Consider the following 23,799-nt stretch of genomic DNA (forward strand, 5'->3'; position numbering starts at 1 on the left):
TGGGGGGCAGAGGTGGCTGTGCTTTGATTTGTGCTGTTATTGCTGCGCTGATTCAAGCCCGGCACACGCGGGATCGCCCAGCTGCGGGGTTACGTGTTAGTTAAATGGCATTTGCTCTGTCTCACCCCTCAAAAGTGTGTATTCCAAGCTTGTGGTCCTCCCCTGAAGTATCATGGATCTGTAATCCCATCGGCCCAAGGCTTATTCTGTGCCCACTTTGAATCTCCCCGTTAAGATGTGCCGGGGAGACCACAGACGATCTCTTGGCACTTATTTGTCTTCATCTTTTCTTTCTGACAAAAAATGGGTGAATTTGCATTTTAGTGAAATGGTACGCTCTAGCTCACCCCTCTAAAATGTTTTTTCCAAGACTGTGTTGCTCCCCTGAAAATCATGGATCTGTAATGCCCTTGGCCCAAGGCTTATTCTGTGCCCACTTTGAATCTCCCTGTTAAGCTGTGAGGGGGAGACCACAAACGCTTTCTTGGCACTTATTTATCTTCATCTTTTCTTTCTAACAGAAATGGGTGGATTGTGGTGTTACATGTTAGTTAAATGGTATGCTCTGTCTCACCCCTCTAAAATGTTTTTTCCAAGCCTGTGATCCTCCCCTGAAAATCATGGATCTGTAATGCCCTTGGCCCAAGGCTTATTCTGCACCCACTTTGAATCTCCCTGTTAAACTGTGCGAGGGACACCAGACTCCCTCTTGGAGCTTTTCTCCTTAGGCTCTCCCTCTTCCCCCCTTCTCCCTCAGAAACCATGCTGCTCCTAGGGCTGGGACCCCCCTCAATAATTAGCACCCTCACCTAATTAGCACCTTCAGAAGCCATGTGGAGTCTCCTTGCCTGCCTGCTGCTACCTGCCGACATCCAGCTTAGGGGACCCCCAAATGAATGCTGCACCCAGCCAAGCCCTTCATGCTGGGGTGGGTTTGGGTTTGGTTCTGGGGGGCTCTGGCACAGCCCCCCAGCCCCTAAGACCCCTCCACGTTGGTGTTTTAATCAGAACCCTCAGAAGCTGTGTGGAGTCTCCTTGCCTGCCTGCTGCTACCACTGGGGACTCCCTGGGGACTCCCCAAAGGAGCTGCTGCACCCAGCCAAGCCATTCCCGCCAGGATGGGTTTGGGTTTGGTTCTGGGGGGGCTCTGGCACAGCACCACAGCCCCCCATGCTGGTGTTTTAATTAGCACCCTCAGAAATCGTGTGGACTCTTTTCCTGCCTGCTGCTACCAGCAAACATCCCTAGGGACTCCCCAAAGGAATTGCTGCACCCAGCCAAGCCCTTCCCGCTGGGATGGGTTTGGGTTTGGGTTTGGTTCTGGGGGGCTCTGGCACAGCCCCCCAGCCCCTCAGCCCCCCTGCCCCGCTGGTGTTTTGCAGTGAACGGGGGCTGGTCCTCGTGGACGGAGTGGTCCAGCTGCAACGCGCGCTGCGGCCGGGGCTGGCAGAAACGCTCGCGCACCTGCACCAACCCCGCGCCCCTCAACGGGGGAGCCTTCTGCGAGGGCATGTCCGTGCAGAAAATCACCTGCACCTCCCTCTGCCCCGGTGAGTCCCAGCCAGGGAGGGCTCTGGGGGCCTCAGCGTTTGGTGGGAAGGAGCCAGCAGGGAGCTGGGAAGGGAGAGGGAAATGCGGCCCAGCCTGGTGTGGGTTTGGGTTTGGGTGTGGGTTTGGGTGTGGGTGCAGTGCCAGGCACCTGTGGGCACACTGGATCTTACCCCGTGTTAGGAAAATCAATCCACAAACACCAGAGGTTTATGTCCAAAAAGGAGACAGAGGAGTCCTTTGACTTTATTCCAATACAGGCAGAGGCCATGGGGCATCCCCTGGGGTCTCTCAGATTTTTGCAGGATGCAGCCTCCCTTTTTATCCCAATTTCCAGCCACATTTCCCTTCTCTCTTTCCCCATTGGCTGAGGTACTTGAGAGGTTCAGACTTCCCAGAACACCTGATCCCAAAGATTCCCCTCTAATGTATAACCCTCCCTTTTCATTTTTAATTCTTGCAGAATTTAGGGGTTTTTCTCCCCCATTAATGTCTAATTTCATTAATCAGCAAACCTAAAGTTTATTTGTAAAAGCAAATCTCTTTTTCCATTCATCAATCCGTGGAATCCTTCCCATTGTTTCTTTTCTCTCCCAGTGCTGGTTTTATCTCCCAGCAGGCCCACAGCTTGTTTGGAAACACAAATCTGCTGTTCCTGCTCCTGGCACCCCCAAAACCCTGCCAGAACAGCTCGGGGAGAAAACAGGGATGTGGGTGGGGGTCTGGAGTTAGTGCAGAGACGGGGAGCTGATGTTAAGAACACCAGGAAGAGAAACACAGAGCTGAGAGCTTCGTGAAACGCACTATTTATCCCGCGAAAGTTTGCTTGGGAGCGCGTTAGACGTGGAATTACGGAGGGGGAGAGATGAAAGAAGCGCTGCTGCAGGAGCTGCTGACCGCGCTTTTCCCCGGGCAGTGGACGGCAGCTGGGAGGTGTGGAGCGAGTGGTCGGTGTGCAGCCCCGAGTGCGAGCACCTGCGCGTGCGGGAGTGCGCCGCGCCCGCGCCCCGCAACGGCGGCAAGCACTGCGAGGGCCTGAGCCAGGAGTCCGAGAACTGCACCGAGGGGCTCTGCATCCAAGGTGAGCTGCCACGGGGCTGGGCAGGGCCTGAGAGGGGGGCTGAAGGACGGGGAACCTCTTTGGGTGGGGATCCTGTGTCTGAGATACTCCCGTGGAAGGGGACGTGTAGTGGAATATTGAGCGATATTGTGGATATTGCGGGAATCTACAGAATCAGAGGGGTTTGGGAAAGCTGCAAAAGGCCTCAGAGGCAGCAGAACTGGGATTGGAGCTGAGCAGCAGCCATGAGATTGGGCAGCAGAAAAATTATTTAAACTGTAGAAAAGCAAGGATAAATAGAACAATGGTCTGTGTATTAAGGCTTGTCTAGAATAACTCCCTAAGCTACAGAACAGTTTATCTAGAGAGATATTAGGAAGTTTGAAGCTTAATAATGGAGCTCTGTGCATTGTGTTTGAAGGCTCACAAGCAGGGATTGTATTTGAAATAAGCAAGCATTGTTTAACCAAAGGTACCTGTGCTTATAGTGGTTGGATAGAACTACTGTCAATGTGCTTTTGCTTTGTGGGATTGGTCAAAACACTTATAAAGTGAGTTGTAACATTAAGTTCTTGGTCTGCTGCCTGGGATGTGAGCTGGTGGCATCTTCCCATTGTCATAACCATGGAATGAGACTGATGCTGGAAAATCAAACAGCTCAAGGCACGTTCCCAGCAGTCCTGTCCTGTTTGTGATTTGTACACAGCCCCCAGCTGGCAGCAGATGGGACCTGCCTGAGCTTGTCTGGCCCTTGGTGCTGAACCAAACAGCAGCAACTGTGGTGTTTCACCCCACAGACACTTTGGGCTGCCTGGGTGTGTGGTGTTTCACCCCACAGACACTTTGGGCTGCCTGGGTGTGTGGTGTTTCACCCCACAGACACTTTGGGCTGCCTGGGTGTGTGGTGTTTCACCCCACAGACACTTTGGGCTGCTGGGTGTGTGGCGTTTCACCCCACAGACACTTTGGGCTGCCTGGGTGTGTGGTGTTTCACCCCACAGACACTTTTGCCTGCCTGGGTGTGTGGTGTTTCACCCCACAGACATTTTGGGCTGCTGGGTGTGTGGTGTTTCACCCCACAGACACTTTGGGCTGCCTGGGTGCTGCAGCTGGGCCCTGCAGACAAGTCCAGGCCTGCAGGAGCTCTGGTGCTGCTGGGATGGAGCTTCCCCCCATACCAGGGGCTGCCCCTCAGGTTTCCCTCTGTGGAGAAGCTTTCAGGCCATGGTGAAGGAAAGGAGTCGGTTCTGAGGGAGGCTTTGGATCCAGAGCTTTATTCTGGCCCTCAGGCCTCTGAATGCAGCACCAGCTCCCACAGAACTCCCTGAGCCCGTGGCTGCTGCTCCTTTGAAGCCCGGGGAGAGGGGCAGGGAAGGGGCAGGGAGGCACCAAGCAGGGACAGGAGGGGAGGGACAAAGGGACAAAGGACACCTGGATGGCCCAGGGCCCCCCAGGGGTAGAGGGCATCCTTTGGATCTGCCCAATCACTCGAGGCCCTTCTGGAATGCCAGGACTGACAGACAGTGCTGGGAGGGGCAGGAGAGGTGACTGACACACCTGGCAGGGAATTATCAGGGAGGGACCCGAGGTTCTGAGGTAAACCCTGAAATCACAGCACAACAGATGTGGTTTTCTGGTTTTCCGTGCAGAGTTTGAAATCTTCCAGGTCTCTGGATTTGTGTTGCTCGTTCTCTGCCTGTGAATGATCAGGTGATGCTAAAATCCCAAATCCAGGGGGTTTGCAGGGTGGAACTCCCACCCCCATAACCAAACGTGCTCCTCAGCCTTTCCCTGCAAGCAAACGGGCAAAGCCCCCGGGATTGCTGCGGGTGCAGGCGCCGGCCAAGGTCGGAGTTTGTTCCTTTTGCTGCATTCAGCAGGAGCTAAACCCAGGCAGAGCTGCAGCTCCCTGGGAAAGGCTTTGCCCTTCACCAGAGTGAAAAACGCCAATCGCTTGTTTTATTGAAATTTTAAAAGTTTAATAGTAATAAAATGGTTATAAAAATAGTAATACAGTTAGAGTAATAATAATTTGGACAATTTGAATTAGGACAATATGAGACAATAAATACAAAGAGTTACAGACAGTCCGGGTACCTTTTTCTGGGCAAAATAAGCCTGGAAAAGGACCCACGTTAACAGAGGATTAACCCTTAAAAGCAACAGCCTGTTGCATATTCATACACCCCATCCATGATGCATAAATTCCATTCAAACACAGGATTCTGTCTGGGCAGTGTCAGCTTCTTCCTCTGAATCCTGACAGTGCCTTCGAGGCAGGAAGAAGTTCATTTCTCCTGATAAGAGGGCAATAAATTCTCTTTCTCTGAAAGATTCAGGTGTCCTGTGGCTGCTATCTCAGTGCAAGTCCTTTCTTTAAAAAAAGTATCCTACATAGCACAGTTTCTATTTTAACAATTTTTTTATAACCTAAAACTATATTTAACACACCACTTAAGAGAATTAACACAGCATTACTTTCTAACACAACACATATAATATTCGTTTGAATATTTACGAAAAGCCAATCATAAAACACATGCATTTTTCACAGCCAGTGCATGGGAAGCATCTGGCACTGGGAAGCTGCTGCTGTCCCTCCCCAGCACGGGGAGCTGGGCAGGAATTTGTGAGTTTATCCCTGCCCTGAGCCCTCTCCTGTCCCTGTGCTGTCACCTTGTCAGGTGGAACAGCAGCCCCGGGAGCCATCAGGAGCGCCAGGGCTGGGAGATGTAAACAAGGATGTGTCTGTTTTGTGTAATGCTGTGTTTAACCAGCCCTCTGTCCTTGTTTCTATGGTTCTGCATTGCCTTTTCTCTTATAAACAAAATGAACTCGCTCTTTTTTTTTGCCCTGGGTTTTAATACTTTCCCAGTGGCAGAGAGCATCCTGTGTGTTTATTCAGGCTTCAGGGATAGCTTCAATCAGATTTTGCTGGGGTTTGGAAGGAGGGAACACTCAGCACTCTGGCTGTGGATCCCAGCACTTAAAATTCCCAGGGCTACAGAACAGCTCCAAGGTGTCCAAGGACAGAAATGTAATTTAATTTTTTTTTTTCCTTCCCTGTGTTTTAAGAAAGAATAACCAGAGAGGGTTTGGGAGCAGTGCCATTCACTCAGCTCTCAGGGACTGTGCTGATCCTGGGGTGTCTCTCTGTGACCGTGCTCACAGGGGTTTTTGGATGAGGGAAGAGATGAGGATCTGACTCCATGTTTCACAAGGCTGATTTATTATTTTATGATTTATATGATATTAAAACTATACTAAAAGAATAGAAGAAAGGATTTCATCAGAAGCTAGCTAAGAATAGAAAAAGAATGGAATGATAACAAAGGTTTGTGGCTCAGCTCTCTGTCCGAGCCAGCTGGGCTGTGATTGGCCATTAATTAGAAACAACCACATGAGACCAATCCCAGATGCACCTGTTGCATCCCACAGCAGCAGATAACCATTGCTTACATTTTGTTCCTGAGGCCTCTCAGCTTCTCAGGAGGAGAAATCCCAAGGAAAGGATTTTCCATAAAAGATGTGACAATGCAGGGATGCTCTGGCCCCAGACACTCCCAGCACCTCACTGGTGTCCAGCACGTTTGTTCTCCCAGTGTTTATTCCCTGCCAGGATTCCCAGTTGGATGCTTTGCCAGCCTGGATTTCTCTCTTTCCTGCAGAGGTGAAAGCTTTCTCTCTGCTTAATAAAAGAGAGGATTTTTATTTTTTTGAGAGCTTTTTGTTTCACTTTTATCTGTTTGCTTTAAAGCTATTTCTCCCGACTTCAAAACCTATTGATTTCTTCTCCCAGTGCCCAAAACCAAAACAAACAAGTAGGGCCACAGGGACTGACCTGCAAACATGTTTTTACTAATGCACCCCCAATAATCACAGCACAATCACAAATCATTTTGTTTTCCATTTCCCCAGCGGCGCTGCTGCTGTTGCCAGGAGGCTCCTGGATGCAGGAATCTCCATTTCCATGGGAAATGCTTTTCCCTTTGCAGTTTGGTGCAGGCAGCCCCTGCCAGCAGCAGGGAAGGGTTTGCTCCACTGCAAACCCTCCAGTCTCACCCTCCTCTCTGGGTCTTTTTGTGCCTCATTTTCCTGCAAAGGCAAAGCCAACTTCGGGCAGGGAAATAAAAACCTCGTCCAAAAAAAAAAGGCAAAGCCAAAATCCAACAATCTTCTGGGTTAAGTGTTTCTAAACTGAGCATCCTCACAAATATTAAAATGAAGAGAAGGAGCCTCATAATCCGCCCGAGTCTCCCAATTTTAGGGATTACTTTGGCAGGTTTTAGGTTATAAATGGTGGCTCAAGTGTTTGGCATGAGGGAGGCAGAGCAGGCTCAGTTTTGAGAGCTGCAGTCCTACAGAAAAATGGGGAAAATAGGAAAACCCCCTTATATCCCATATTTCCATCTGCTGGGGGCACATGGATGTGTGTGTTCATGCACACACAGAGAAATGCCGTTATTGGGGGTGTTTGGTACAAAAATGTGAATAAACCGGGCATTTTTATAGCTTGTAACCAATTTAAGTGCCCATCACCAGCCTTTCCATGCATCAAACACACAAAGGAATCATTAATTCCGACCTGAGTTTCTTTGCCAATGATCCACTGCAAGGTATTGAACTTCCTTCTTGCTGAGGTGTAAATAAACAACAGCATCCAATAGAGCCAACAAATAACCTGAATTAACCAAGTGAGAAATTGCTGCAAAGGAACTTCCTGATAGGGATTTAAGGGGGAAAAAAAAAAAAAGAAAGAAAAAAAGAGAAGATGAAGAGAAAAACATGGACAGCATAAAATATTCATATTGTCAGCAAACGAGGAGAAAATGTTTCATTTATATAGAAGCAATATAGGAGATAGATATGCTCCATGTAAATTTATTAAGTGCAGCTTCCTCTCTTTCTCTCCCTCTCAGATAAAAAACCTCATGAATTAAAATCCCAAAGTTCTTTTTTTTTTTTTTTTCTCTTGTAAATATGATTTCCCTCATCTCCTTTGCTGTTTGGGTTGTTTGTTCAGGAGCTAAGGAGGAGCCAAGGTTTTATGAGAGGCTTTAGCATCTGCAGGTTCAGTGAGCCAGGGGCTCATCCTCAGCAATTCCTGTCTGACAGGGAGCCCTGGTTCAGGGCATGCTCAGCTCAGGATCGACCTCTGGAATTGGGAAAAAAGGAATTTCTGCCGGAATTTGGGGTTCCTGGTGCAGTTCTGGTCCTGCTCAGCTCCCTCCTGTCTCACCTGGAGGGTGTTTCTGTGCCTGGCATCATCTCAGGGCTGCTCTGCCCTGCACCTGCAGCTCTGCCAACCCCAACAGGGCAGGAGAGCAGGGGGACAGGGGCCAGGAGGAGAGGGGACAGCCTTGAGCTGTGCCAGGGTGGGACATCAGCAGGAATTTCCTCATAGAAAGGGCCTTGAGCTGTGCCAGGGTGGGACATCAGGAAGAATTTCCCTCTGGAAAAGGCCTTGAGCTGTGCCAGGGTGGGACATCAGCAGGAATTTCCTCATGGAAAAGGCTGTAGGGCATTGTCAGGGTGGGACATCAGCAGGAATTTCCTCATAAAGAGGGCTGTGCCAGGGTGGGACACCAGGAAGAATTTACCCCTGGAAAGGGCCTTGAGCTGTGCCAGGGTTGGACATCAGCAGGAATTTCCTCCTGGAAAAGGCTGTAGGGCACTGCCAGGGACATCAGCAGGAATTTACCCCTGGAAAGGGCTGTAGATAATTGCCAGGGACATCAGCAGGAATTTCCTCATAGAAAGGGCCTCAGGCTGTGCCAGGGTGGGACATCAGGAAGAATTTCCTCATGGAAAAGGCTGTAGGGCATTGCCAGGATGGGACATCAGGAAGAATTTACCCCTGGAAAGGGCCTTGAGCTGTGCCAGGGTGGGACACCAGCAGGAATTGAACCTTCCTCCTTGTCTTACCTGCTGAATGAACCTTGGCAGGGCAGAGAAAGAATTTTATAGATAAGGAGCAATAAACAACCTTGAGAGCGAGAACTGAAGAGCTCTGACTCCTTCTTTGCCTGCCGGGCTGGGAAAAGAGACTTGAACACATCTCGGGGTCCCTGTGAGCAGCAGAGGTCCCAGGAGGGCAGGGACACAGAGCTCACGGAGCAGGAGCTGCTCCAGGATGCAAAATCAGAGCCAGGGATGAAGCTCCTTGAGGCACAGCCTGTTCCACTGAAGGATCTCTTCCCCAGGCCCCTGACTCGTGATCCTTGTGCTCCAAGAGTGAGGAGAAGGGCTTGGGGCTGTGGGAGGGATGGGAAGAACCTGGGAAGAACCTCTGGGGTCTGCTGCCCATCTCCCAGCCCTGCCCTCCGTGCTGGAGCAGGGGAGGTGGGCCCTGCACGGCTCTGCTTGGAAATGAGATAATTTAATCAATTACCTCTCCTAATGCACTAAACCAAATGTTTCACTTTCTGCTCCTGCACATCTTAAATTATCTTCAGGTGCTTTATGAAACTTAATCATAGTTAATAGAAACTTCATTACCATCAAATGCGCTTTCAATAAATGTTGTGTAACAGTGGCAGGAGGTGGAGTGAAAAATGGGCTGCAATTACCACAAACATGGATCCTGGAGCAGAAAGGGATAAAATTTGTGGTGCCTGCCAGGGTCCCTCCCACCCCCAGGCCTGGAGGATGCAGCTCATTAAGGAATAATTGGTGGACTATAAATGTTTGCTTTTCTGGTTTGTTTGGTTGCTTTCCACTTTGTTCCCTTCTGGGAAAAAAGGAAAAACAGAACCTCACCCTGCTCCCCCAGATTTCCCACAACTTCCTCCTTCCCTTAATTTCTAATTTTCCATGGAAGGAATTCTCCAAAAGAAAAGATCAGAAGGTAAAGAGGTAAAAATTACTTTAAAAAAACCCCCAAAACAACAACAATAACAAACCAGTGGTTGTTTCTAAAGAAACACCAAAATCCCAAAAGAAAGGCTCCTTTCTCATGGAGCTGCGCTCCATGGGAATAATTCCAGGAATACTGAGCCACTCTGGGTTTGCCCTTTTAGCATAAAGCTGCTTAAAACCCCACTAAACCCTGAGGAGGATCCTCTGAGCTCTGTTCCCCTGAGCTTTGAGAGGCTTTTCCTGGCACTGGGGCAGCGCTGGGAACGCAGCAACCACCAGCTCATTCCAGGGAAGGGCCCTCAGGAGGCTTCAATCATCAAATTTATAGACCAGGCTCCAATTCAAGCCCTGGAGATATTTCAGAGTCAATGAAAAGAGAATTCTTCTCCTCAGAAAGATTTTGCTTGAGTCCAACCGCTCCCATTTTTTTTTGGATTTTGTGCCCTCCCTCTCGTTTTTAACCCATGCACAACCGTGTAAAAGCGGGAAAGGGGAATTGCCTGACATGGGAATGGATGGGGAGGGAGATGCTGAACTCCCTGAGGGGATTTGGAGGCAATTCCAGAGCACCTGAGGAGCAGGAGATCAGCTCTGGGATCCTCCCCCTGGGGCTGGAAGCTTTTCCTGCCAGGATATTTCTGCCTCCCTCAGACTCGATCATTTATCATCCCAGCAGGGCAGGAGGGATAGGATAATCCCCATTTTCAGCACTTTCCTTTTTGAAAGCAGTGATCCAAAGGGAAGAGTTGGAGATGCTTTGTGGTGCAAAACCCAGGAGCTCTCCCTGGGAAGGGAAACACCCCAATTGTTCCTGGAGATCCATCCCCTCCCTCCTCCTGCCTCACTCATTGCTCTAATTACCCACAGAAATTAACTCAACAATAGCAACTCGTAATTAATTCCCTGTAACAACAAAGCAACTTGGGAATAGGAAATTGGAAGAAATAGAAATGTAATTATTGCCTGCACTTCCCTTTCTGCACCTGGTGCTGGGGAACAAAACAGGGCTGGGGGAGAGGGGCTTTGGATTGGTTTTTGTGTGGTTTTGGTCCCATCTGAGACATTTCCAGTTTGCCTGTGTGGCCCCTTTTTCTTTGCTTTTTCTGTCTGGCCTGTCTCCTTCTTACATTGCCAGCCAGTTTCTCACTCTCTGCAATCCCTAACTGAGCTTAAAATTCTCTTTACAGCATTTTTAAGGAGGGATCTCAAGGGAAAAAAATGTTTCAGGGGAAAAAAACCCAAACATTTCTCTTTTAGTGATTGAGTTGGTGGAACCATGTGGCAATGGAATTGTTCTAGGAAGCTGAATTTTGTAACCTTACAAGTTTGCTCAGTGTTGGTTTCCTGGCCTGCCACAGAAGGTGGATTCCTCCCCAAAGCTGATGTTTCCCTGCAAATATTGTGATTTTTCTTTTTCCTTCCCAGCAGCTTGTAAACGTGTTAAAAGCAGAACCATTTTTCATTTGCGGATTACTCGAAAATACAGCAGGAATTTTGCAGGAGTATTTTCTTGCAAAGTAGGGAAATACTCTTGCAGGAAGTGTTTTCTTTCAGTATTTCTTCTGGTTAAGTGGTTCTGGTAAAACTGATACCCAAACATCTCTTTTGGGTTGAGTGGGTGCTGGAATCTCATGGTTGGGCTGGTTGGGATCAGTTGGAGGGTGGAGATGAGGAGGACGTTTTCTGTCAAGGGTGTTTGAACCAAATCTTTGATTTTACTTTTGATTGGATCCCTAACTGAGCTTAAAATTCTCTTTACAGCATTTTTAAGGAGGGCTCTCATGGGGGAAAGAAAAAAAAAAGGGAAAAAAAGGTTTCAGGGAAAAAACCCCAAACATTTCTCTTTTAGTGATTGAGTTGGTGGAGCCATGTGGCAATGGAATTGTTCTAGGAATCTGAATTTTGTAACCTTACAAGTTTGTTCAGTGTGGTTTCCTGGCCTGCCACAGAAGGTGGAATCCTCCCCAAAGCTGATGTTTCCATGCAAATATTGTGATTTTTCTTTTTCCTTCCCAGCAACTTGTCAACGTGTTAAAAGCAGAACCATTTTTCATTTGCGGATTACTCGAAAATACAGCAGAAATTTTGCAGTATTTTCTTGGTTGAGTGATTCTGGTAAAACTGATATCCAGGTGTCTCTTTTGGGTTGAGTGGGTGCTGGAATCTCATGGTTGGGCTGACTGGGACCAGTTGGAGAGTGGGGATGGCAGGGATGTTTTCTGCCGAGGATGTTTGAACCAAACCTTTGATTTTACTTTGGATTGGAGTGCCCAGCTGAAATTCAGTCCCTGAAATTCAGGGTTTAGAGACTGGTGCTGCCATTTCCCTGCTGGATATCCCTTCCCAGGACATCCAGCTGGGGCTGGTGGCACTTTTCAGACACTTCTTTTTTGTCAGGAAGTGTTGAGCCAAGGAAATGCTGCCCAGAGGTGCTGGTTCCTTTCATCTCAACACTCTGAAGTTTCACGTTCATTTTCAAAACTCAGCTAAAATGAAATTATCTGACTTTCAGCAGAAAAGCACAACAGAAGCCTCCTCCCAAGCAGTAATTAAGTAATTTCTGTAATTGGCTGTTTATTAAACGCTGATTTTTAACTTTGCACCCTATTTCTGTGCAGTGCAGTTCATTCACTGACACTCTGGAGCACTCTGGATTTCCCAGTTAGCTTTCGCTGCTCTCGTTGGCCATGAACAAATCCAGTTTCTGTTCCTGGGGCTCTGCTGTGGAGGAGAAGCCCCCAGCAGGACCCAGACCCTGCCCAGGGTGGGCTCTGAGCTCCCTGCCCTCACCCTGGAGCTGGGAATTCAGGGAACCTCCCAAGGACCCTCCTAGGGGATGTGCCAAGAGATTTAATTCCATGGTGCACAAATCCCAGCAGATGGAGGAGAATGGGATGGGATATTTCAGTTATGGATTACTGCAGGATTCATTTGGGGTCATTCTGTCACAGCAGTCAATTCCTTCTCCCCAAACCCAAACAGGCTCTCCAGGTTGGGGTGAGCCATCCCCAAACCCAAACAGGCTCTCCAGGCTGGGGTGAGCCATCCCCAAACCCAAACAGGCTCTCCAGGCTGGGGTGAGCCATTCCCAAACCCAAACAGGCTCTCCAGACTGGGGTGAGCCATCCCCAAACCCAAACAGGCTCTCCAGGTTGGGGTGAGCGATTCCCAAACCCAAACAGCCTCTCCAGGTTGGGGTGCTCCATCCCCAGACCCAAACAGGCTCTCCAGGTTGGGGTGATCCAGATCCAAACCCAAACAGGCTCTCCAGGCTGGGGTGAGCCATCCCCAAACCCAAACAGGCTCTCCAGGTTGGGGTGAGCCATCCCCAAACCCAAACAGGCTCTCCAGGTTGGGGTGATCCACATCCAAACCCAAACAGGCTCTCCAGGTTGGGGTGATCCACATCCAAACCCAAACAGGCTCTCCAGGCTGGGGTGATCCATCCCCAAACCCAAACAGGCTCTCCAGGTTGGGGTGAGCCATCTCCAAACTCAAACAGGCTCTCCAGGTTGGGGTGAGCCATCCCCAGACCCAAACAGGCTCTCCAGGTTGGGGTGAGCCATCCCCAGACCCAAACAGGCTCTCCAGGTTGGGGTGCTCCATCGGGGATTCCACTCACCCTCTCAGCCCTTGTTATCCAGTGCTGCCCCTGCTTCTGTGCCCAGCTCCACCTTGGTCCCCCATGTCCCCCCATGTTCCCCTATCCCCCCATGTCCCCGTGTCCCTGACACAGCTCTTGTCCCTCCATGTCCCCGATATCGCTCACATCTCCCATGTCCCCACATGTCCCCATGTCCTGTGTCCCTGTCCCTGACACAGCTCTTGTCCCCCACATCCCCCATGTCCTCACATCCCCCTGTGTCCCCTATGTCCCCCCATGTCCCCTGTCCCCAACACAGCTCTTGTCCCCCCACATCCCCCATGTCCCCATGTCCCCATGTCCCTGTGTCCAACACAGTTCTTGTCCCTCTGTGTCCCCTGATATCCCTCATATTTCCCATGTCCCCACATGTCCCCACATGTCCCTGTGTCCTGTGTCCCTGTCCCTGACACAGCTCTTGTCCCCCACATCCCCTACATCCCCACATCCCCCCTGTCCTGACACAGCTCTTGTCCCCCACATCCCCTACATCCCCCCATGTCCCCTGTCCCTGACACAGCTCTTGTCCCACTACATCCCCCACATCCCCCCTGTCCTGACACAGCTCCTGTCCCCCACATCCCCCTGTGGCTGACCCTGTCTCTCCGCAGACGTGGAGCGCGGCGCGGACGTGGCGCTGTACTCGGGGCTGGCGGCGGCGGTGCTGGCGGTGGCCGTGCTGGCGCTGGGGGTGACCCTGTACCGGCGCAGTCAGAGTGAGTACGGCGTGGATGTCATTGATTCCTCTGCACTCACGGGAGGCTTCCAGACTTTTAATTTTAAAACAGTCAGACAAGGTTAGTGCGGCGATTTCCTTTCTTCTCTGCAGGGCTCCCGCTGCTCGGGCTCGCCTGCGTTTGGGGAGGGGGTTTGATGGAGTCAGGGCATCACCAAGGCTCTGCATCGTGTGGCAGGTGCCAAACACATCCCCCCTCTCTCCTGAGAGCGAGATAAAGCAGTTTGACTGCAGTGGTACCCAGTGGAAAATGGCCTTGTTAACTTCTGATCCACTCTGGTGGTGTGGAAGGAGGATGGGATCACCGGGGTGCAGGAGCTGGGATGAGTACAGGGATCTGGAATTGTCCCACAAACACAGGATCCTCCTTGGCCATGCTCCAGATGCTCTAGAAATGCTGTCCAGCATCCAAAATCCCCAGCTCCTCCACTGATATAGGAAAAGCTCAAATTAAAGCAAAGCAACCAAATCAGAGCAGCTCCTCCACTGCTCAGGCTCGCCTGTGTTTGGGGAGGGGGTTTGGGGGACAGGGACAGGGATCTGGAATTGGCTCTGCTCTGTCCCACAAACCCAGGATCCTCCTTGGCCATGCTCCACATGCTTTAGGAGTGCTGTCCAGCATCCAAAATCTCCATGTCCCTTCCAAAATCCTCAGTTCTGACACTGATTTAGGAAAAGCTCAAATTAAAGCAAAGCAACCAAATCAGAGCAAGCCCGGGCAGCACAGCTGGAGCTCCTCCTGTTCTCAGTTACAGAGTTTTCCTTCACTCCAATAAAAGGAATTATTCTTTTCCTGATAATCCGAGACCCCCAGCTGGAAGTGTTTTGTAACCTGCTGTAACACAGGCACTGAGGGAAATCAATTTGTGTAAAACTGGACCCCTGAAGGTCTAGAAAACACCACCAGTGCCATAAAATATGGACAAAACCTTTGCTAAAAGCAGCGCTCAGGTTTCCAGGAATGTTATTCCCTCAGAACAGGAAGGTGGGGAGGGAGTGGAGTGGGGATGGAAGCAGGATGTTTATTGATTCTGTGCTGCCATTCTACCTCAGACCTGCCTGATTGTGGGTGGGTGGGAGCGTGGGCAGGCTGTGAAAGTGTCCCCATGTCTCTGTTCTCTCTTCAGAAAAGGGAAATATGTTGCAGAGTTTGTTTGGGGGGGTTTTGTGGGGTTGTTTTTACAGTTTCTTTATTTCCTGGAGACGTTCCTCACCAAGCATGACTTGCAAGAAATTGGCAAAAGGGCTTGGCAGACAAGGACGTTTGAAGGAAGTTCATTCATCCATTTCTAAATCCAAACCTTTAATTAGGGCTGTGTAAATCTCAATGACTGTCTCAAACAAGAACATTTTCCTTTGTGGTTCAGTCTGAGTCTTGTTTTGAGTCTGGGGAATTGTTTGCTTGGCTTAATGCTTAAAACCTTTCATTCTGGAGGCTCTGAAAATACCCAACTAAACAACCAAAGAAAAAGACCCCACCATAAAACCGAGCAGCCAGAGGACTCAGGCCCTAAAACCATGCACTTTTCATTTTTCAGAGCATTTTCTGAGGTAAAACACCTCAAAATGAATAACTGCGGTGTCTTTCCCTGTATCAGTCTTGTCCCCCCTCCCTTTCAGCCCAGTTTCCCTCAGGCACGAAGCTGTGGGTTTGTGTAGAAGGTCTGCAGGAAGACGTTGTCACCCAGTGGGGATGAATGTAAGGAAAGAAAACAACAAGAGAGGCAAGGGGCAAACACAACGACTGAATCCAAACCAAAGGAGGCTCCTGCTTGGGTTATTCCTGCACTCTGGAGCTGCCTGAGGCCTGGCAAACACCAAGTGTCAGATCTGGGCACCAGTTCTGCTCTCTGACGTGGCCTGGTGTTTTGGGAGGAACTGGGCCAAGATCTGACACTTTGTGTTTGCAAAATCCAACAGGGATTTGGGGCTCTGAGAGCTCGGGGAGGGTTGCTGAGGTGTCTCCTTGTCAAGAAAATTAATCCAAAAACACCAGAGGTTTGTGTCCAAAAAGGAGACAGAGGAGTCCTTTGACTTTATTCCAATCAAGGCAGAGGCCATGGGGCATCCCCTGGGGTCTCTCAGATTTTTGCAGGATGCAGCCTCCCTTTTTATCCCAATTTCCAGCCACATTTCCCTTCTCTCTTTCCCCATTTCTGAGGTACTTGAGAGGTTCAGACTTCCCAGAACACCTGATCCCAAAGATTTCCCTCTAATGCGTAACCCTCCCTTTTAATTATTAATTCTTATGGAATTCAGGGTTTTTTCCCATTTCTGAGGTACTTGAGAGGTTCAGACTTCCCAGAACACCTGATCCCAAAGATTTCCCTCTAATGTAAAACATCTAATGTAAAATTAAAATTAATTTCCCTCTAATGTAAAATTAAAATTAATTTTTAATTCTTACAGAATTTAGGGGGTTTTCCTCATTGTTTTCTTCACCTTTCAATGTCTAATTTCATTTACCAGCAAACCTAAACTTTATTTGTAAAAGCAAATCTCTTTTTCCATTCATCAATCAGTGGAATCCTTCCCATCGTTTCTTTTCTCTCCCAGCGCTGGTTTTATCCACCGGCTGGTTTGGAAACACAAACCCCCCCATTCCTCTCACCCTCCCTCCCTGCTGCTGTCCCCACAGGTAACTCCCTGCTCCTCAACTCGTCCCTGCAGCCCGAGCTGACGGTCAGCAGGACCTACAGCGGCCCCATCTGCCTGCAGGACCCCCTGGACAAGGAGCTGATGACCGAGTCCTCCCTGTTCAACCCCCTGGCCGACATCAAGGTCAAGGTGCAGAGCTCCTTCATGGTGTCCCTGGGTGTCACCGAGCGGGCCGAGTTCCACGGCAAGGCCCACCCCGGCACCTTCCCGCACGGCAGCCCCAGGCCCTTTGGGACCCTCCAGGCCAGGAACAAGGCCATGTTCATCCAGAACCTGGCCTCCATCTCCAGCAGCAGCGAGCTGAGGAGCACGGCCCTGTTTGGGCACCTGGGGGGCCGCTTGGTGGTCCCTAACACGGGTGAGTGGTTATTGGAATATTACCAATATTGTGGACATGGGACACGTGGATGGGAGCTTGTCTGAACCTTGGTGTGGAACCAAACAGCAGCACTGGGGTGTTTCACCCCACAGACACTTTGGGCTGCCTGGGTGTGTGGTGTTTCACCCCACAGACACTTTTGCCTGCCTGGGTGTGTGGTGTTTCACCCCACAGACACTTTGGGCTGCTGGGTGTGTGGTGTTTCACCCCACAGACACTTTGGGCTGCCTGGGTGTGTGGTGTTTCACCCCACAGACACTTTTGCCTGCCTGGGTGTGTGGTGTTTCACCCCACAGACACTTTGGGCTGCCTGGGTGTGTGGTGTTTCACCCCACAGACACTTTGGGCTGCCTGGGTGTGTGGTGTTTCACCCCACAGACACTTTGGGCTGCCTGGGTGCTGCAGCTGGGCCCTGCAGACAAGTCCAGGCCTGCAGGAGCTCTGGTGCTGCTGGGATGGAGCTTCCCCCCATACCAGGGGCTGCTCCTCAGGTTTCCCTCTGTGGAGAAGCTTTCAGGCCATGGTGAAGGAAAGGAGTCGGTTCTGAGGGAGGCTTTGGATCCAGAGCTTTATTCTGGCCCTCAGGCCTCTGAATGCAGCACCAGCTCCCACAGAACTCCCTGAGCCCGTGGCTGCTGCTCCTTTGAACCCCAGGGAGAGGGGCAGGGAAGGGGCAGGGAGGCACCAAGCAGGGACAGGAGGGGAGGGACAAAGGGACAAAGGACACCTGGATGGCCCAGGGCCCCCCAGGGGTAGAGGGCATCCTTTGGATCTGCCCAATCACTCGAGGCCCTTCTGGAATGCCAGGACTGACAGACAGTGCTGGAGGGGAAGGAGAGGTGACTGAGACACCTGGCAGGGAATTATCAGGGGGGAACCCAAGGTTCTGAAGCAAACCCTGACATCACACTGCAACAGGTGGCTCCTTGCTCACCAAAGCACGTAGAGGAATTTGAGCTTAGGCTGCCTGATTCTGTGTTTTATAACTAAATTTAAAAAAAATTAAAATTTAAAATTTTTCTCCAGGAAAGAAGAAGTAGGGGCCCCACTAATGCAAATTTTGGAAGTAGGGCAAGTTGCCCACACAGGACACGAGTGATCAGAGGGAAGCCTGGGCTGAGGACTGAAGAGGCATTATGCCTATTTGAACTGTTTTAAATTACTGCCTCTCTTGATGTCTTCAGCATGAAAGTCACATTAATCAAAGCTGAGCCTTGCTTGGATGCTGCTCCAGAGCAGAGGCTCCCCGGGAAGGGTCGGTGCTGGATCTTACGTAAGGAGCTCCTCATGCTCCAGCAGCAGCTCCAGCCCCACGGGGAGACACAGGGACAGCAGCCAGGCCTGGGGACAGCCCCACTGCCCCTCCTGCCTGCCCCTTTCCCCCTTTCTTGGAGCAAAAATCTCCCAGATGCCCAAAGCAGGGCCCCTGTCCCTGGCTGGGGGCTGAGATGCTCCCTCTTCTTTGTGGCTCCCTCTGCTCTGTGTGCTTTTTGACTTTTGTGACCTTTGTGGGACGCGTTTCAGACCTGCAGTTCTGCAGACCTGCAGGGTGGTTTGTTTGTTGTGGAATGAGTGGAGCAGCAGATCAGAGCTTTGCAGGTTCGCAGCCCTGCAGCTGCACCCCCAGGGCTGTGCTTGCATCACCCCAAATCCCAGCCCTTAGCCCGGGTATTTTCTCTCCCCAAAAGGCAGCACAAAAAGGCCAGATACTGCCAGCTAGGTGTTATCATCCTTCAACTCCAATGATATTTATCCACTTTAAATTCAGCTCTGTTTTCGTTTGAGCAGTGGCTCCAGGATTATCTGCTGCTCTCTGGTTGAACTGGATGATTTAGAGCTTTATCCTTCATGTCCCACAAAACGGGTGCTTTAAAGGTTACCATAAAAAACGTGGCTTGTGTTTAGAGAGGATTGATAACAGTGACAGCCCAGGCATGCACAACGTGGGGAATGTTTTCATTTCTCCACAGACTGGTTTTGTGCTGAGGAAGGAACACTGCAGAGGCACAAAGTTAAGGCATGAATTAAGAATTCCCTCATACTGTATATTTAGCTACTTTATGTAATGATAGTCCCATCAATTAGATTATTAAAATATGTATTTGGTCCACTTGAAATTTATGTAATTCTTGCTGCCTTTATGTAAGATCAGCTGTGCCAAGCAGTTGTAAATTCCAGTGTGATCAAGTCGGTGCCTCCACCAGGGCTCTGCATCGTGTGGCAGATGCCAAACACGTCCCCCCTCTCTCCTGAGAGCGAGAAAAAGCAGTTTGACTGCAGTGGTACCTAGTGGAAAACGGCCCTGTTAACTTCTGATCCACCCTGGTGGTGTGGAAGGAGGATGGGATCACCGGGGTGCAGGAGCTGGGATGAGCACAGGGATCTGGAATTGTCCCACAAACACAGGATCCTCCTTGGCCATGCTCCAGATGCTCTAGAAATGCTGTCCAGCATCCAAAATCCCCATGTCCTTTCCAAAATCCCCAGCTCCGACACTGATATAGGAAAAGCTCAAATTAAAGCAAAGCAACCAAATCAGAGCAGCTCCCACTGCTCGGGCTCACCTGCATTTGGGGAGGGGGTTTGATGGAGTCAGGGCATCACCAAGGCTCTGCGTTGTGTGGCAGATGCCAAACACGTCCCCTCACTCTCCTGAGATGCCAAACACATCCCCCCTCACTCTCCTGAGAGTGAGATAAAGCAGTTTAACTGCAGTGGTCCCCAGTGGAAAACTGCCCTGTTAACTTCTGATCCACTCTGGCGGTGTGGAAGGAGGATGTGACTTGGGAGCAGGAGCTGGGATGTGTGGGGACAAAAGGATGATCCCCCTCTCCATGGGGAGATTCCTCAGGATCCCACAATGATCAAGTCTTATTTCAGAAAGGAAAGAGCCTCCAAGAGGCTTTTTTTTTGGGAAATAAGATGTCTTTTCCTTTGATGGGGAAGCAACAGCTTTGTTTCCTTGGATAGTTTACATTCCTTTCATCTGGTGAGGTTGCCACGAGAAGCAGGAATGCAGAGGAACATTCCAGTGGTGTTCCCTGTCCCCTGGCAACCCCGCCCTTCCCAAGGGTCACTCCTGCCCTTGCTCTTTTCCAGGGGTCAGTCTGTTGATTCCACACGGGGCTATTCCAGAGGAGAGCTCCTGGGAAATCTACCTGGCCATCACTCAGAAGGAGTCCAGGTGAGAGATTTGGGATCATGGCTCTGCAGGAGCCACTCCTGGGGTCCCCACCCTGCTGTGACCCTGAGAGGGACACACAAATGCCCTTGGAGTGCTGCTCCTGTGGAACCCTTGGAATTCTTGTGCCCGCTGCTCCTCTCCCTGCTCAGGAGGAGCTCAGCACCTCGGGCTCTGGGGGTGCTTTGATTTTATGGTTTTTTTTAAGCCTGAAAATCCTACAGACACTTGGAAGCACTGAGGTTTCAGCAGAATTGATTATTGTGGCACTTGAGAGAGGGAAAAAAGGAATTGACCTTCTTTTTTACCTTGTTGTGGCTTTTTTTCCTCCCCTGCAGTCTCCCTCTCACCAACACTTGTACACACAGACTGAGGGGAGGCTTGGAACATTCCTGCCTCTCTTTAGCAGGAGTGGTGATGGAAAGGGCATTTTCTGGGCACCCACAGCTACAGCTCCATGTCAGGGCACTGGAATGGGGTACCCAATTCACCTTGGGCTTTCCCCCTTTTTATATCCTGGTTTTATTCCTGTATCTTTATATTTTTTTATCTTGGTCGAGGTCCTTTCCCTAATTTTTGCCTTGGTTTCCCTAATTTTTACCTTTTTACCTCTTTTTTTCTCCTCCCCTGCAGTCTCCCTCTCACCAACACTTGTACACACAGACTGAGGGGAGGCTTGGAACATTCCTGCCTCTCTTTAGCAGGAGTGGTGATGGAAAAAAGGGCATTTTCTGGGCACCCACAGCTACAGCTCCATGTCAGGGCACTGGAATGGGGTACCCAATTCACCTTGGGCTTTTCCCCCTTTTTATATCCTGGTTTCATTCTTGTATCTTCTATTTTTTATCTTGGTCGAGGTCCTTTCCCTAATTTTTACCTTGGTTGAGGTTCCTCCTCTCATGTTTTATCTTGGAAACACCATTTGCTTTCGTTTGAAGAGGGAGCTGCATGCCCAGTGATTTAGAACCCAAATGGATTAAAATACAACCAAACAGCAACAAAACCAGCAGGGCAAGAGGTTTCAATTGCTGGTTCAGTGTCCAAGGGATTCTCCTCCACTCTGGCATCGCTCCTGCCTGGGGATTTATTCCAAGAGAGACGGAAAACACGTTGGTGTGGGGGTGGCTCCAGTTCGCTGGAGTGAGAGAGAAGAAAAGCAGATTACACATCTCTGGAAGGCAGCAGGCAGAGGATGCAGCCATTAACGGAGCCCAGGTGAATCCCTGGAGCTCAGGTGGGATCTCCCCTGCCTGTCCCAGAGCCACAGCCACGGCTGCACCTGGCCCAGCCCTAGTTCCAATCACAGCCCTGTCCCCGAGTCTGTAAAAGTCACTGAGCTCCCTCCTCCTGCAGAATACAAATGGGTTTTCAAGGCAGGGAGATCACACTCAATCTGGAAGAATTTATGAGCCTGTGTTTTTTCAGCTATAATTTGTTTTATCTTCACTCCTGTGAAAATATTGTTGATGGCAGCGTTTGAAGGCAGAGCACGGTGGGGACGGGACCAGCTGGTGCTCGGAGCTGGGCTGGCTGGCACAGAGCAATTCCAGTGCTGGATTTGGGTTAAACAAATTGAAATGTGCTTTAAATACCAGAGTCCTAAACTGACCGGCCGCTGATTGGAGTTAGATGGGGTCTAATGGGTTTGTTTCATCTCCAGCTGCTGCTTCCACGTGAAATGAGCAGAAATGAGCAGCAGTGTGGGAACCCAGGACATTGCTCTGGCTGCCCTGGAGGACTCCAGACCCTGGCAGGGGCTCAGAGACCTTAGCACAGAGTCAAAACCACCTGTGCCTTTGATTTTAGCCCATGGAGAAAAACAATTCCCAACTTTGTGCGAAGAGTTACAAGCCACAAGAGTTTGAGTAGAACGACAGTGAATTTATCACAGGGTGAAAAAGTAGAATTTTGGAGATGTAGAATGGGAGTTCAAGAGGCAAGATGGAGGGACCTGGATGTGTCCATTTTTCTCCTTCTTCTTGTCCTACATCTTCTGCTGTGATGGTGGCACTTTGAGATTGGTTTAGAGACAGACTGTCTAACGTAGGTGAAAGGTGTCACAGACACATTTTATGAAAAATCCTTTCCTTAAGATTTTTTTCTCCTGAGAAGCCGAGAGGCCTCAGGAACAAAATGTAACCAACGGTTATCTGCTGCTGTGGAATGCAACAGGTGCATCTGGGATTGGTCTCATGCAGTTATTTCTAATTAATGGCCAATCACAGTCAGCTGGCTCAGACTCTCTGTCCAAGCCACAAGCCTTTATTTTTATTCCTTTTCTATTCTTAGCTAGCCTTTCTTCTATTCTTTTAGTAGAGTTTTAACATAATATATATATCATAAAATAATAAATCAAGCCTTCTGGACTATCGAGTCAGATCCTCATCTTGTCCCTGATCCTAAGACCCCTACAAATGCCATCACATGATAGGTATTGGAAAATTATTGTAAATAAAGCACAGGTAGTTGTTAGTATAAAAAGCCAACACCACTCCAAGGGCAGGGACTGTGCCACAACCCAGCCTGCTGGACAGAGCTCAGCAGGTCAGAGAAAGAATGGAATAGATGAGAGAAAATAAACAACCCTGAGAATGAGAGCCAATGAATTCTCTCTTCTTCTTCAGCTGTTGGGCTGGGAAAAAAAGATTTTCTAGCACATCTTGGGGTCATCCTGACCACAGAGACCCTTATACAGATGAGGGAGGTGCTTGGATTTGAACTCTTTTCAGTGAATTCTCACTCCTGACAGCCACTCTTGTCTTTGCTGCCCCAAGCCTGGAGCCAGAGGGCCCTGAGGTGCTGCTGGGCCCTGAGGTGAGCTGCGGGCCCCCCGATCTGGCCGTGAGCACCCCCTGCGCCCTGAGCATCCCGCACTGCGCCCACGCCGACCCCCAGCACTGGAGCATCCACCTCAAAAGGAGGACCCAGCAGGGCAAGTGGGAGGTAAGCCCAGCCCCAGGCTGTGCCCAGTTGTTGTCACATTGGGGTTATTTCTCCCAAATCACATTGGGATCGCCATTTGTTGTCACTATAGTGCAAGAGTTCTACTGCCATTACATTGCAAGGGTTCCATGTTGCCAGAGTTTTGCACCTCCTTGATGTTTCTTGTAGGCAGCTCCTCCAGGCACTGACTCTGCCTTGTCCTCACAGCAGCCAGCTGGCTCCAGTTCCCCTCAACTAACCAATTCACTCTTTTATAACACTCTTCTCATTGGCTACAGCTGCGGCCTGTTAACATCAGGCCTGCTCCTAATCCTTAATAATTGGCTCAGCTGCAACTCTTGAGGGGATAAGATTACATTCTATACTTTCTTTATTTACTTATATTCTATCCCCCTACCCCAGTGTGGAAATGGAGTTAAGCTTTGGTTGTGCAGAGGTTCTGGTGGGGATAGACACAGAGAAGAAACAATCGCAGTGAAAAAGATTTTGTGTTTTGTGAAGAAACAGCGAAATTGGGTTTGGGTGTTTCACACGAAGATGTGCAGAAGTTTATGGATACAAAGCCCAGCCATGGATGCCATGGCTGCAGTCTGTCCTTCTGTCCTGTCCCTCTCTGAGCCCCTGCCTGGGGTTTGCTGTGCTTTAAGCCATTCCCAGTCCCATTTTCCTAATTCAGATTTACTCAAAGCTTGGGCAGCTCCAGCAGTGCTGGCCTCAGACAGCCTGGGTCACTGAGGAGAGGGACAGATGGACAGAGGGTCACAGGACACACAGACAGAGGGACACAGGGCAG

General features: G+C 49.9%; 1 protein-coding gene across 2 annotated transcripts in view; it reads left to right on the top strand.

Moving 5' to 3' along the window:
- Positions 1-23,799, top strand: part of UNC5D (unc-5 netrin receptor D) — a 111,498-nt gene that overhangs the window by 73,920 nt on the left and 13,779 nt on the right. Inside the window, exons 6-11 of one of the 2 annotated variants that reach the window (XM_077191776.1) lie at positions 1,383-1,550; positions 2,465-2,629; positions 13,721-13,906; positions 16,484-16,861; positions 19,982-20,066; positions 22,838-23,006. In XM_077191776.1, coding sequence (XP_077047891.1) covers positions 1,383-1,550; positions 2,465-2,629; positions 13,721-13,906; positions 16,484-16,861; positions 19,982-20,066; positions 22,838-23,006 — 1,151 coding nt within the window. The remainder of the gene's footprint in view (positions 1-1,382; positions 1,551-2,464; positions 2,630-13,720; positions 13,907-16,483; positions 16,862-19,981; positions 20,067-22,837; positions 23,007-23,799) is intronic. The other variant, XM_077191777.1, reaches the window with a different exon arrangement.

This window comes from Agelaius phoeniceus, chromosome 30 (genome assembly GCF_051311805.1).
Source record: "Agelaius phoeniceus isolate bAgePho1 chromosome 30, bAgePho1.hap1, whole genome shotgun sequence".
Lineage (NCBI taxonomy): Eukaryota > Metazoa > Chordata > Aves > Passeriformes > Icteridae > Agelaius > Agelaius phoeniceus.